The following is a 15,392-nucleotide window of genomic DNA, read 5'->3' as shown; positions in this document are numbered from 1 at the left end:
TGGCTCTTTGGTGTAAGACATTACGGTAAATACACAAATATTAATCTGCTCTGAACTTAAATTCCCCCTCCTCCTCCGTAAACTACTGAAAAGTATTTTGCGCAATGTTTAGAAGGTTCCTTTCTACCGACTCGGCCCCGGCGGCCATCGGACCATACAGGTAAGACAACATATGTTAGGTATCTCAAAGTATGTGTATAGCCTACTAACATGCGCTCATAGGCTACCTTGGTTGCAGAGCGACTAATGATTTGGTTAAACACAAGTCCAAATCGACCTGGGGGCGGATCATGGTATTACAATAACCTACGTAACCCTTTTGAGGGTCAAATGTTGAGCAACTTGGGAGTAAAGTCTCATTTGACCGGGACTCACACGAGGGTTGAGTTTTAGAGTAGACCTACTATCATGGAAGCAATCCGTCGTCAGATCCCATACACTCCAAAAGCACCTGTCAGACAGGGCATCTACAGGTAGTTCTATTCAACATGCTCTTTGTTTAAATTTCGTTTTGTGTTACATTATAGCAGGGATACGGTGGCATTCAGTCCGGAATTTGATTGTACATTTACATATGAAGAACACGTTAACCCCTTTTAACTAACTAAAATGACTTTTAAGTAGTTTTAGAATTGACAAGTTGGTTGTGTTCTATGCATGGACCTATCAAGAGGTTCTATGCAGTCTTGATTTGACGCCATTCATAAATTGAATACATTAGCGGCGTGGACCCGATAACCAATCAGCGGCCGGTTGGTGTGTAGTATAGCTCTGGTGTGTAGAATGTGGAAGCCCGTTCGTCCAAATTCCTCTTATCTTCAAGTGAAACCGAACCAAACCAAAATCGATTAATATTACGCAGCTCTGGAATGTCCTGAAATAAAAATAAATTATAAATAAAAAGTAAAGAAATTTCATCAAGTCAAAGCGGGTCAACCACGTACGTTCGGTCCCATCGCATGCATCTGTTGTGCTCCGTTTTCCCCAGCCAGGCGGTGGTGGTTGGTAGAACCATGTACATCTCCGGTCAGATTGGACTCGACACGGTCTCTGGTCAGCTGGTGGAGGGAGGAGTCCAGGCCCAGGCCAAGCAGGTAGGACTAGGGCGGATGGATGGATGGATGGATGGATGGATGGACTGAGTAGAGCTGACGTCAATAAATCTTGGTTAACATTTTTTAATGGGGTACTGTGACGAGAGTAACTCAAGTAAATTGAGTGTAATGTGGTGTCTTCAAATCTCAACCACTTTAAAGTACACATTAGGGTAAATTCACGAAGTAAAGGAACATAGAGTTGACGTGTGTGCGACCTGTCTGTTTTTACCAGGCACTCACCAACATGGGAGAGATCCTCAAGACTGCTGAATGTGACTACAACAACGGTAATAGGCTTTGCTTTGCCTTCCTTCTCTTCTTCTTGAATTCCCATTGTATTTCAAGATAAAAGTTATCAATATCCGAAACCATCATGTATCTGTTTCAGTGTGTAAGACCACCGTGTTGCTGGCGGACATTAATGACTTCAACGCCGTCAACGAAGTCTATAAGACCTGTGAGTCCAAACCCAACACACACACACACACACACACTCTAATCTACGTGTTACGACTGCCTTGGAGTTACAGCCACAACATGGAATGGTCCACTTATATCTCAGCTGCTGAACTCCATGGAAATGCTAAGGTATTTGGCAGCTGGGTTCCCCCTCACTGGCCTTGGTAGACCATCTGCAATGTGGTGCCCAAGGAAACAAACGACAGGGACAGGTGTGTGTGTGTGTGGTGTGTGTGTGTGTGTGTGTGTGTGTGTGTGTGTGTGTGTGTGTGTGTGTGTGTGTGTGTGTGTGTGTGTGTGTGTGTGTGTGTGTGTCTCCTCACCACATGAGGGAGTGCCTCAACCAGGAAGTCTTCTGATGTTAAGAGACGTCAGGCCTTGTTATTATTGATGTCCGGTCAAGCAGACATTCAGTCTCTGGTCTAGAGTGAGCCAGACCAATTCTTCTGTCTGATCCGAGCCTTGATAATAATCATTTAAAGGCTAACCTGACCTATTCTCTGTGTATAATCTAACCCTGGACCTGATGTATGCAGTATATCGATAATAGCCTCTTTGTTTGTGGTTGGTTGTTTGTCTTTGGTGTTGGTTGAGTTGTTAAAGTGAGTTCTGTGTTGCATGGCACTGCCGAGGTTGGGAGTTTGATTTCCGCTGAGGGCCAACCCATGCTGAGAATGAGAGCACTCAGGGTCTTGCAGGACCCTTTGGATAAAAGCATCCATCAAATGGAAAATACCATATTTAAAACGTGTTGACACCTTCTAATACGAAAAACCTAAGTGATGTTATCCTGATTGGAACAAGCTGCCTTACAATACGAGAAGAAATGACCCGTTTCTCCTCCTGGTGAGCTGCGTGTTTGTCTAGGTTGACTAAACAAAAAAACAAAAACAATGACCTGCTAGGGCGAATCCCATCGCCATTCCTCTGTAACCAATTATCGGCTCAACCGTTGCACAATTCATTATACCGACACGCCCGTCTTTTGAATGGCCTTCAGCTAAACCTGTCTGTTTCCATCGCCGAGAACGATACGTACACAGGCCGCAGTAAACGCAGGTCAGCCCCCCCTCCCGAAGCCGTTGCCGTCCACGTACTTCCTCTTGGCTCACAAAGCCCCGGGCGGTAAGCCGAGCCCACGGTGGCACGGTGACTGGTAAGTGGAAACCGTCCTGTCAGTCAAACAGAGGTAACCTAACCCCCCCCAGGGCCTCTCCGCGGTTAACCTCCCTGCCCACACGCTCTCTCGTACGACGGCCGAGCGACCCGCCCTCCAGTCCTCCCCGACCCCCGCCGTCCGCCGCCACAACTTCGGAAAGACAAACACAAAAAATCTGAAAAACTCTCTCTGACCCCGTAACGGGAAGCGACGAGTATAGTTGGGTCATACATATGACCCAACTATGAACTATGAACCACCAAGTTCATCAAACATTAGTGAACTGAGGGCTCAGGAGCTTTAATCATATTTTCTGGCTAATTTTTGCCATTTTAATATCAGAAGACGCATTTAGTCTTCTGATATTAGTATCATGTACATTTAGCGTTGTTTTTTTTATGCCTCCGGTGAAACTCTTCCAACTGCTGTGTTTGACCTTACTCTCATTATGTTATTCCTCCTCAGTCTTCACCAGTAATTTCCCTGCCAGAGCAGCCTACCAGGTCGCTGCTCTACCCAGGGTAAACACACCCACACAGACAGACAGACAGACAGACAGACAGACAGACAGACAGACAGACAGACAGACAGACAGACAGACAGACAGACAGACAGACAGACAGGCGGCTTACCTGCTTGTTGCAATGATATTACGATTTGTTTTAGTTTTGTTACCTCTTAAAGCCCCATGACATGCCACCAGGGGGGTCATCCCTATGTTCCCCAGGTCCTATGTTCCCCGGGTGCAAAGGGTTAGGGCCAGGTTAAGGGTTATGGTTAGGCTGAGGGTTAACCCTAAACCTAACCCTAACCATAACCAATCGGAGGAGAGACATTCTAACCAATCACAGGCAAATCAGAGGCGAAAACGGCGGTACTTGCCCCTACCATCCTACGAAATGGTAGGGGTAGAGAGATAGATGAGCACCGTTTGCTACAGTCCACTGGGTAGGCTGGTAGACTGATCTATCCAGCATACATCTAGGTCCCACTTGTGATGTCATAAGAGCCAGATTTTTCTAAACGGCTTGTAACGGCTGATCACACTCACACCTGATGGCATGTCATGGGACCTTTTGAAATGTCTGCTTGTCACTTTCGGGTTTTATAACCAATCATTCTCCCTCTCTCTCCAGGGTGCTCTTGTGGAGATTGAAGCGGTGGCGGTAACGGGGCCCATCAGTGATCAATGACTAGACGGCCCCCTCATACACAAGTTATAGTAGACACACACACACACACACACACACACACGTTATAACATACACAGTTCTCACCTGATGACGTGGTTAATGCATTCCCACCCAACTCCAGCATCAGTGCAGAGTCATTTGAACCAGCCCCCGGACCTTGTTTGGTTGGCTGTGCCTACTTATGTAATGGTACAAGCCACATTTTTCCTTTCTTAAATAAAAAAGAAAAGTCACAAACTGTTTGCTTGTACTGCTTAAAAAGCGCTTTATTTTGAGAAAATATATAGCGATTAATTGGGAGTCTTTGGATACAGCCTCTTTCGTGGTGTGATTTATGACATGTAAAGTGACATTTGACTGCGTTTCTCGCGGAACAACACGACAATCATAAATAAAAGTGACTTTGAATGCTCACTCTTATCTCATGGTGGCCTGGATGAGATGCAGTGCCTCATGTGATGCCTCCTCAGACCCAAACTTCAAACCACACTACAGAAGCCGTTGAACAAACCTTATGAAAAGTGTGGCTTTGTTTTATGCATATTGCGCAATAAGGAGGATTTGGTTAAGCTCATGGAAGTTAAAGGTGACATATTCTACCGCCAGGTGTGAGTGTGATTAGCCGGTACAAGCTGTTTTGAAAAATCTGCCTCTTCTGACATCACTAGTGGGCGTGTCCACCTAGATGTGTGCTGGATAGATCAGTCTACCAGCCTACCCAGTGGACTGTAGTAAACTAGGCTCATCTATCCGTCATACATCTAGGTGGACACACCCACTTGTGATGTCAGAAGAGGCAGACTTTCAAAACAGCTTGTAACGGCTAATCACACTCACACGGTGGTATAATATGTACCTTTAAGTATAGACGCATACAGTGTGATTAGTCCGTTGTATGTTTAGCTTCTTTTTTGGGGGGGTCATAGAATAAGCGACAGATGCCAAAAAATATATATATAGTATAATCCTAAACAATTTTGGCTTTATTCACTCAGAGGAATGGAGAATGAGAGAGGAGATGGAAGCGTTTTCGTTGTTGATAACATTCAGTCACAAGTCATTTATAAGCCTTGAGTTAATGATGAACTAATCATTTACAGAACATTAACATACATTTGTAGATGATTAATAAGTGCTATGGTTCCAATTCTACTGCCACGGTGAGCCAGGTGTGATGTTGCTTAACCCTTCCTGGCCATGTGAGGAAAGGTGTCCACCCAGATGTGTGATGGATAAATCAGCCTGCCAGCCTATCTGGGTGACTGTACCAACTGGCAGGCTGATCTATCCATGGATCCATATGTCACTAGAGGGGTCGATTCTAACATGTCGTGTAACGGCTTACAATATCACACCTGGTGGTAATATAGGGTCCCTTTTAAAATAGCATGTATCAATCATCAAAAAATGAATATTAATTATTGTTAATGATTAGTTTAATTTTTATTATTTCATCATTTACTAAAGGCTCATAAATACATGGTTTGTCTATGAATAGTTCATCATTAACTTAAGGCTAGTACCACAACGGTATTGTAAAGTGTTACCAAATGATCTTCACAGAGATCTCCTTTTCAATAGTTAATTTAGATTGCAGTAACAATTCATGAATCAAGTCCCAAGTCCTTCCATTCTCTTAAAGTGAACAAACCTACTACCGGTAAGTGCTGTTTATTATTGAGGAGACTGTGTCGCACTAGCGTCTGACTGGTTCAGACCGGTTTTGACCAGGAAGCAGACACTAAGAAGTCAGGTCCGCTAAGCTACAAGATGGCGGCCGTTTGGGTTCGGTCACTACAGGGTTTGAGTAAGTGACCGTGCAGCTCTGTAGTACATATGTACCCTGCCAGTACATCGCTGTCAGCAGAAGAGGGAAATAAAAGGCACAGTGGTGATGGAGAGAACCCCGACTGAAAGAAATGATCACGGGGTCCGCATCTTGGCAACAAAAGCAATGTCTCTTTACTAAGACAGCCGACCACTCACACACACATTCACACAACACACACCCACGCATCTGCCCAGAAATACGTGGTGGAGCGGTCTCGTTGGAATTCCTTGCTGTGGTCGTCAACCTTAGGTGCCCTTCACTCACTGGGTGCTAAACGAAGCAGGGACAAAGAGAGGGAAAGGTTGAATGGTATCTTATGATTAACTGGGCAGCTCATGACTTATGGATGAGTCTAATGCGGCACACCACTGCTTACCTGGTGTCTCCTCTACACTCGGCTCTGATTGGCTAGCGGCCGGGGCCTCAGCACTTCCTGGAGAGAAAATATATATAAATTATAAAGATGTAAATGGATACGGCATAGGCACTAAATTCATGTAGAGTGTGCGGCGAACAATGGCGATTACAATAAACAATCTTAATTTGTTATGTCGTTAAAAAAACAATAAAAATGGAAAACAATAAAATGTATTTGCTAGAAAGAACCCTGGATTACTAACTTCAAAATATCTTATCGAAGTCCATCTCTCAAACCCTTTTGACCCAAAATAATACTGCGATGTGACACTTGATCTAAATTTGGCTGTGAAACCCAGGCAGGATCACGGCTAGCGGCGATGCTATCGTTTGTCACTGCCCGCGGCCCTGTGCATGTCTTAGCGTTAGCTAGAGCTAGCGGGCTCTGGTTTCTCCGAAGACTCCGATTGCACCGTAATAGCTGCACACTGACAACAAAGTGCTGGAAGGATTCCCACTTCCTGAGGTCTGTCCCCAAACAGATCACCTACAGAGAAAACAACCTGGATTCAAGACGTCTCCGATGCCCAGTAGCAAATAGTGGACATGATCCACTGGAGTTCCAGCAAGAGTGGAATGTTTTTTCCTCGGACCAAAGGGCTTTTATTGTGGATACTGAGAGAATAAAACACATTCAGTAGAACTCGATTAGAGATAACGGCTATGGACATAAATATAGGGACATACATGTCACATTCAAGTTTGAGTGGACAATTCCACAGGTTACAAATCATCAAATTAACTCACCACCACATGAGCAACAATTTGATGTTCACATCAAATATTAGCAATTAGCCTACATTTAGCTATTTTATCATCGCCTGAATTTCATGTCTGATGTCACTGACCAATGGCCATGAACAGAAAGGAGCCACAGCCACTACAGCATTCCTATGTGCTACTATTTCGCCAATAAGGAAAGATGTTAATCCAAAGAGACTCGCAGTGAATTCAAATACAGGTCATAAAGGAGCCGGTAGGGGTTGGGTATCCTGCTCAGCGACGCCTACAGGTTAAACTGTGGACATCGGGCATCGAACCCAGTACCTGTGGTCTGAGAGTCAAACACTAGGATCCACTATCATGCGCTATCGAGTGTTGACTCCCTGCTCACGCAGTGACGCAACGTCTTGATCATCCCTCGACAACAACAAAGGCATTTTTTCATTTGAATTAAACAAACTAGAAGATAAGCAAACGCAGTCATCATCGTCTTGTGGCCATCTGGTAGTTTGCATGAAGAAGAAACGAGTGTATCCATAGAACCTGGAATGGAATGATTGTTAGGCAGCTTGTTAACGTTTCAGCCCTCATCTGCCTAGAGTTATCAAGAGAGTGAAATATGAATGCGGTCAGCAAGGCTTGGGTTAGTGTGCTGTACCATTCTCCCCTTCTATGAATCATTCTCTGTTGGATGTAAGAGCAGCCTGTATCCATTTATTAGGCCCAATAGGAGCATACATATGCTAGCACATCACTTCGACACAGTATGTGACCAGGGTGGGTCAAAAGGTCTGACAAAACGGTCTGTTGAGGCTATTTACAACTATAATGATTAGGGCCCGACCGATATTGATTTTTGAGTGCCGATGCCGATTATTTTCAGAGAAAAATTACGATTACGATTTAATCTGCCAATTAAAAAAAAAAAAAAAAAAAAAAGCATATAAAACGTAGTTTTTGATACCTTAAATATACTTTAAACACTTTTGACGAATATGTGAATTGAATGCAGAACCTTTGAATGTTTTAGAATACATTTACAGTCAAAAATTAGTGTAATTTTAAAATGTAAAATAAATAACTAACTCCCAATGTGCTGCGCTCGTGAGCAGTGACTAACACATGCGTGCTGAGCAGTATGGTCTCACCGTTAGAGTCTACAGTATAACAAATTAACATGGCCTGGGACCTAATGAAAAACAGGCACAACATGCTCAAACAACGCGTCTTGTGTACATTGGTGAGGTGAGCGCGCAGCTGCCTGAGCGAGCGTGCTTTCATGTTGTAAGGTAAAATTCAATCTCCTCTTCTTTACTCCAGCTAAAGTTGTTAGTTAGCTAGGCGAGTAGGAGCGCAATCTGGATACTAAGTGCAATAACATTTCTAAAAAAAAAAAAAAAATCGGTTGTAATCCGCGTCTTTTCGGCAGATGTCGATTATTTTCAAAAAGGCTTTAATCGGCCGATTAAATCGGCAGGCCGATGATTCGGTCGGGCCCTAATAGTTACCATACCGAAACATGCCTACTTTAACAAATAAAGTGAGTTAAAAGCGACCAAGGATTGGACCACTTTCTTCCAGAAATAACGCAACAATAGGTTGTTTTCAGATGATGTCACACCTTCCCTGCGCTTTCAAGTGGAGGGCAGGAAGTGCTGAGCCATTGTAAGAGAGCGGCAACAATGCCTATGTTTTGCTCGGTGTATGGTTGTTCTAACCGATCCAACAGAGAGAGAGAAAAAAGCTATTTTCGCATCCCCAAAGTTGTGCACCATAAAGGTACACCATAAAAATATCACGAAGAAGCACCGCCAGGCATGGATTAAAAACCTTCGCCTGAAGTCTAGTGGAGTGGAGTCTGGCACTTTGTGACAGGTAAGTGACAGCTTGCAAACCTTAGCTTAAACCGTAAATAATACAGAACATGGGGGTGATATTACCATATGGATATCACAGGGAATAAAGCCATCTAGCTACATCTGTGATATGTTATTATGCTAGTTAATAGCTACAGGCTACAGACTAGCTGCATCAGATAATCTCTCCGATGTACCTTTAGTAGGGCCCGACCGATATTGATTTTTGAGTGCCGATGCCGATTATTTTCAGAGAAAAATTACGATTACGATTTAATCGTAATTAAAAAAAAAAAAAAAGCATATAAAACATAGTTTTTGATACCTTAAATATACTTTAAACACTTTTGACGAATATGTGAATTGAATGCAGAACCTTTGAGTGTTTTAGAATACATTTACAGTCAAAAATTAGTGTAATTTAAAATGTAAAATAAATAACTAACTCCCAATGTGCTGCGCTCGTGAGCAGTGACTAACACGTGCATGCTGCGCAGTATGGTCTCACCGTTAGAGTCTACAGTATAACAAATTAACATGGCCTGGGACCTATAGAAAAACAGGCACAACATGCTCAAACAACGCGTCTTGTGTACATTGGTGAGGTGAGCGCGCAGCTGCCTGAGCGAGCGTGCTTTCATGTTGTACGGTAAAATTCAATCTCCTCTTTTTTACTCCAGCTAAAGTTGTTAGTTAGCTAGGCGAGTAGGAGCGCAATCTGGATACTAAGTGCAGTAACATTTCTTTAAAAAATAAATTAAAAAAAATCGGTTGTAATCGGCGTCTTTTCGGCAGATGTCGATTATTTTCAAAAAGGCTTTAATCGGCTGATTAAATCGGCAGGCCGATGAATCGGTCGGGCCCTAATAATGATTACATCATTAGTCATCAGATTTTGATCCGAAGTGACTTGTTGTTAAATTGCCTCAAGGATGCCAATTTTACGGGGTTGCAAACTAGAACCGTCTCTGCCTTTAAACCACTAGCTAGCCTGCCCTGCTATATGCCCTGTCGAGTAGCTGTTCCTGGCAGAGTTTCACCACTAACCACCGAGCTGTCTCCTGACCGTGGCTGTCGGTCAGGAGCTCCAGTCATTGGTCTTTCTCTGTTCCCTCCTTCTGCCCTAACACGTCATTATGTCTGGGTCACATGGTCAGGCAGAACTGAAAGAAGACGGCTAGCAACCAAAATAGATGTGTACATGTCTCTCTGATGGGGGCGCCATTATATAAGCTGTGGGGTCATAATATGTCGTATTTTATAACTTTAGTTGTGTTCTGTCAAGTTGTTTGGCATGGAAAATGCTGTTTCTCTCTTCTCTAACAAGGGTAACCGAAAAGGCACACAGGCACATCAAATATATGGGATTCTCAATGCATTGTGTGTGTGTGTGGTGTGTACTGGTAGATGGAGAGAGGGCTCAAGGCAAAGCTAAGAACTACTGGAGATTTAGTGAAGCAAATTAGGGGAAATGTGGGGAAAATGGTGTTGCACTTCTGTCAATGGGCATTTAATAAAAACACCCTCAAAGCCTCAAACAAAACCACAATTGAATCTCAAGCACAAACATATGCATGCCATCATGGAACACAAGTCCCAGCGGAATAACAATAAGGCAGCCCATCCATTCAGAGACGGACATCCATTCACCTCAGTGTGATGTTCGGGAGGGGAGGGGTTTACCCATTGGCCATTACGAGGTCCGTCCTCATTGTTCTCCGCAGGGTCACGTGACATATAAACATTATTCTGTGTCAACCCCCCTGTGTGTTCATTAACAGCCTTAAAGAGAGGAGTGTGTTGGATACTACCTGGTTACAGCCATTGTAAGGGGACCGGGGAGAGGGATCTGGGGAGAGCCGAATATGGTGACATAATTCACCAGGGCTCGCGCGCTCTCTCTCTCTCTCTCTCTCTCTCTCTCTCTCTCTCTCTCTCTCTCTCTCTCTCTCTCTCTCTCTCTCTCTCTCTCTCTCTCTCTCTCTCTCTCTCTCTCTCTCTCTCTCTCTCTCTCTCTCTCTCTCTCTCTCTCTCTCTCTCTCTCTCTCTCTCTCTCTCTCTCTCTCTTAACCTGCAGCTCAGGTTAAGGCTGGTCAATGAAATGTTTACGTTGGCTTCCTCAGCGACCTCTGCTCCAGGTAGAGCATCATTCGGGAGATACCTACCGACTTTAGGGAGTTGGGAAAAAGACTACAATAATTGACATGCACATCCGATTGGTGCTCTCCCTATCCTTGAGTAGAAATCGACAAAATCCCAAAATCAACATATGGTTAAACTGTTGGTCAAGTATTTTCTCGAATTTGTAGAAATTCTCTTAACATCGCGAAAGAAATCTTTCCGAAAAAATAGTGAAAACTCTGGTATCTGTGGCTGGGCAGGCCAGTAATAAGCCTAAGCCTAATAAGCCTCATAAGTAATATAATTAAATTGGACCGAATGACATGTTTGGCCTGTCTGTTTACCTACCGGCTTACCTAACCGGCTACCTTTGTGCATACTTTCAAAAATCTAGATTACTCTGGCTGGTTTCTCATAATTACCGATACTCCTCTATTAAATACAGTGCTTTATTTTGTTTTTTGGCAAATGAAAAAAATAAACCCCTAAGATTCAACATGAATGTATGTATTGTATTTGTATGTAATACAACGGTACCACTAATACCCAGTACCTGGAGGTCTTAGGGTAGACTAAGTAAATAAGTCAAATGTTTTAAAGAGATTGTACTAAAACTACTTTCCACCCCTCCTCAGTATTTTTGCATGAGCAACCATGCAAAATCTTGATTCTCCATACACCTTACGAGAAGGAAGGGGTTGTTAAAGTGTTACCAAGAATCCAACTCCAACACAAAGTGTTGCCACAAACCAGGCTGTTGCCAACTCACAAGCCACTGTCAACATCACTACATCAATGTACTATCACACGGGAACCCTGACTCCTACACTGTTCTATCATTAAACATCCCTGGGTCACGGAATAAACATGATCGTATACTATATGCTCTTCAATATGTGTCAGACTTTGTCACGCATAATAAGTCATGGTGTGCCTGCTAAGCATTGAATATTATTTTGCATCCTACCATGCACAAAGATAGGATTAAAGGTACACCTGGTGCAGCAGTCCCACTATGTAATAGCAGAACTTCTAGTGGGAGTCGGCACAGAGCCTGGGGGGGGGGGGGGGGCGAAACGTGTGATTCTAACGTGGCCAGTCTACACAGCGTATGCTCGCCTATTAAGCGCTTACAGATCTCTGTATCCAGCCACCTGATTGGTTGAAAGAAATGAGAAGCATAACAAAGTGAAACGACACGTACCCAAGATGTCGGCTCGCGTGCCATCAGACTTTAAAGAGGAATCTAAACGATGATTTGTGAGACGAAAACGTACACAGCGCTGGTTGATTCACGCACACACGCCATGTCCTAATTTAAACTAGTAATGGTGTGCGTGCTCACCAATGATTCCGCTGTGTAAGAGCAGAGTTTAATAAGTAAGGTCAGGAGAGTTGAGTAATACAATAGTCAAATGGGCAATTTGCAAGTGAAACAGGCAGAAGATTACGCCATCTGACCTTCAGAGCTCCCTGTATCCCTGATCCTCTACTCCACTTAGGTCATCATTCCAGTTTCACTGTTTTCCTTTTCGTGCTGCTTCAATGCACTGACGTTTACCTTGAGCTGCTGCTGCTGCTGCTGCTGCTGCTGCTGGGGCCACTGCCTCCGAGGGCTCTGCGGGACTAGCGGCCTTTGCGGAGCTAGCGGCCTTTGCGGAGCTAGCGGCCTCCGCGGGGCTAGCTGCCTCTGCGGAGCTAGCGGCCTCCGCGGGGCTAGCTGCCTCCGTGGGGCTAGCTTCCTCAGCTGGGCTAGCGGCCTCCGCCGGGCTAGCGGCCTCCGCGGAGCTAGCAGCCTCCGCGGGGCTAGCTGCCTCTGTGGGGCTAGCTTCCTCAGCTGGGCTAGCTGCCCCTGCGGAGCTAGCGGCCTCCGCGGGGCTAGCTGCCTCTGCGGAGCTAGCGGCCTCCGCGGGGCTAGCTGCCTCCGCTGGAGCTGCAGGAGAAGCCTCTCCAGAGACCACCCTCACCACCGGGGTGGGGGCCGCTGCCTCTCCTACCACTTCGGCCCCCTCTTCAGGCTGGTCCGCAGCTGGGGCCGCAGCTGGGGGGTCGTCTGGGGGGTCGTCTGGTTTAGCCCCGCCCTCCCCGACGGGTGTCTGGTCAGGGATGGTCTCGCTGTCCTCGGCCGTCGGACCCTTCTCATTGGCTGCTCCTTCCAAGGTGGGCGGGGCAGTGTGGAAGACAGAGGGATGAGAGGACACATGAGAATGAATTGTTGCAAGGCAACAATCTATGTCAAACGGTCACACCTTGGACAACCTGTCACATTTGAGGATTCAAGGCTTTTGAAGGTACGAAATTATGAAAGATTTGTGACGCAGAATCCAATGGGAAAACATTTGTATTTAGTTTAAGGAGCTTTCTTATATCATTTCCTACTTCCTCATACCCAAAGTTTGTCAGTAGGGCTGCTACCTTTAGTCTTGAGTGAGGGGAGGGCCATATGTTACTAAGCAACTTTTTTCTGCTCAGTTGACAAATAAATGCAACCAGAAAGAGTTAATGATTAGGCATACCTATGAATTATTACAGACTAACATTGCCTGCCTAAAGTTGGCCCTGGAGCCACAGTTCATAACTGTTTTATATATCTCTTTAATTTGCATGGAATATATTACTTTGGTCAGATACCTATAGATAAATGTATTTTCATGATGAGCATTATCCTTATTCAAATGAGGGTTAGTGGCAGGAATAAATCTTCCTAAATGGAAAAGGGAAGTTACCTGATTATAATATTATATTGGTTAAGACAATATTTGATATTGATAAGAAAGAAGTTAAGTGTTGGTTTATGTCCTGTATAATCTACACACCACCTTAAACGAGATAAATAAATAACTCTAAGCAACTGTTTCTCTTCCTGAACTTTGTTTTTTCTGTTTTTTTCTGTAGTTCAATTGGTTCAAACAGAAGAAGCCCAATATATAAAAACCTACGTATTTTGCTTTACCTTCAAACTAGTGCTTACAGTAGCCCTAAACTTCATCTTACACATGCTACAATGAAGGGTCCAGTGCGGATCGATTCAGTAGGCCTATTTCCTTTTTGAAACCTTAGACTGTCACCAAATCCCCCCTGCATACCACTGTCCCTCTCCCTGGCAATGACAGGGCATAGGCGCCAGAGTTAAACTATTAACAAATAGATGTTCTTCTGTTGTTCTGCACTTGAGTCAATAAGAATTCTGACTTTAGGACCAGATATAAAAACCCTCTCTTGCTGGGGAAGATATAAACACGTTATGTTTATATATTATTATTAATTATTAACTATACGAGTTCAGGATGAACTCGTATAGTTAATAATTGTTTGAATGTATTTCTACCATACCGGGATTGTTCATGCAGGAGCCTACATGTTATAAATAGGATATAGAAGAAAGAGATGGGAGACGTGATCCAGGCATTGCTGTTGAAATAATAAACGTACCTGTGGTGCTCGCTCCGTTGCTCTCTTCGTGTTTAGCGGCCGGTCGATTCGGATCCATTGCACTTGTTTGAGAACTTGAGCATCCCATTCTGTCGTTTGCACATAAGCACGGATGTTTCAACTTAAAGGTTTGAAGTACTTATGATGACGGTGCTCTGGTGAATAACCTGCATGTAGTTTATGTCAGCGTTATCTCATGCAACCAGTCCAGCCAATCCTTTGGAGTCAGAGTACCAACGCAAAATTCCGATAATAAGGCGCGTAGTGGCGCATGGTTCAAACAACAAATAGACGGGTTTTGTTCCAACGGTGACTGCGGTTTACAATTTCAAGTCGTGGCAATCGGTCCACTTAGGTCCGAGGTCTTTCCTCCCTGACCTGTCACCGACGCAAGTGGAAACATATGGTTTTGAACTAGGAGTTTGTGTCCAGGAGAATAGGATGTGGATCCATATTTGATTCAGCTGGGCGGAGCGGAGAAAGTGAACCGCCGCCCCCGTTCCCCTTACCAACCAGAGTCCTCCGGGCAGAAGAGACGGCCTTAAGGGTCTCATTTAAATTTAATAATTTATAAACATATATAACAAAACGGTGCAAACAGAAATACATGACATATAGACGATGAATAATGAGGCTTATTTTTCTTTTTAAAAGAATAAGAATAAAACGCAAATGTAAACCAAGAAAAAAGAGATAGATTGTATAGATATTTAGGCATAGGCGCAGCGGCCATATACATTGGGGGGTACAAGTCCCCCCCAATGTTCAGATCATAGGCGCAGCGGCCATATACATTGGGGGGTACAAGTCCCCCCCAATGTTCAGATATGCCCAAAATGTCCCCCCCAATAAATCGCTGGGAATAGGGATAAAGCAATTCAATATTTCTATGGGTAGAACACTTAGGTTTTCCCTGAAGTACACTCCGTTCGCTGAACGCATCTCTGCACAGAGTGCGCGCCGCACACCCTAAATAACTCAATCCGATTCCATCTACAGCTCTTACAGCCAATGAGAATATGGCTGTTCGGGCAAGCTAGCCAATGGGATAGATCCATGATTTGATTCGTCCCCGCACGTGCGGCTCGGTGACGGGGACTTGTC

General features: G+C 44.3%; 2 protein-coding genes across 4 annotated transcripts; one reads left to right on the top strand and one right to left on the bottom strand.

Annotated features, from left to right (window-relative positions):
* Window positions 1-14: 14 nt before the first annotated feature.
* Window positions 15-4,148, top strand: LOC115535246 (2-iminobutanoate/2-iminopropanoate deaminase). Of its 2 annotated transcripts, none has more exons than XM_030346296.1 (6): window positions 15-160; window positions 989-1,094; window positions 1,330-1,384; window positions 1,486-1,554; window positions 3,181-3,236; window positions 3,852-4,148. In XM_030346296.1, the coding sequence occupies exons 1-6, from the start codon at window positions 105-107 to the stop codon at window positions 3,906-3,908; spliced, it is 399 nt and encodes a 132-aa protein (XP_030202156.1). In that variant the 5' UTR covers window positions 15-104; the 3' UTR covers window positions 3,909-4,148. The 2 variants fall into 2 exon arrangements, with proteins under 2 accessions (XP_030202156.1, XP_030202155.1); XM_030346295.1 differs by lacking the exon at window positions 15-160 and adding an exon at window positions 185-473.
* Window positions 4,149-14,772, bottom strand: LOC115535245 (neurofilament heavy polypeptide). Of its 2 annotated transcripts, none has more exons than XM_030346293.1 (4): window positions 14,289-14,772; window positions 12,418-13,008; window positions 6,116-6,172; window positions 4,149-6,009 (listed from the first exon to the last, which is right to left on the bottom strand). In XM_030346293.1, the coding sequence occupies exons 1-4, from the start codon at window positions 14,374-14,376 to the stop codon at window positions 5,996-5,998; spliced, it is 750 nt and encodes a 249-aa protein (XP_030202153.1). In that variant the 5' UTR covers window positions 14,377-14,772; the 3' UTR covers window positions 4,149-5,995. The 2 variants fall into 2 exon arrangements, with proteins under 2 accessions (XP_030202153.1, XP_030202154.1); XM_030346294.1 differs by having other exon boundaries at window positions 12,418-13,002; window positions 14,289-14,768.
* Window positions 14,773-15,392: the final 620 nt, after the last annotated feature.

This window comes from Gadus morhua, chromosome 22 (assembly GCF_902167405.1).
Source record: "Gadus morhua chromosome 22, gadMor3.0, whole genome shotgun sequence".
Lineage (NCBI taxonomy): Eukaryota > Metazoa > Chordata > Actinopteri > Gadiformes > Gadidae > Gadus > Gadus morhua.
Note: the sequence above shows the minus strand (reverse complement) of the source record. Positions and strands in the feature narration are given on the sequence as shown.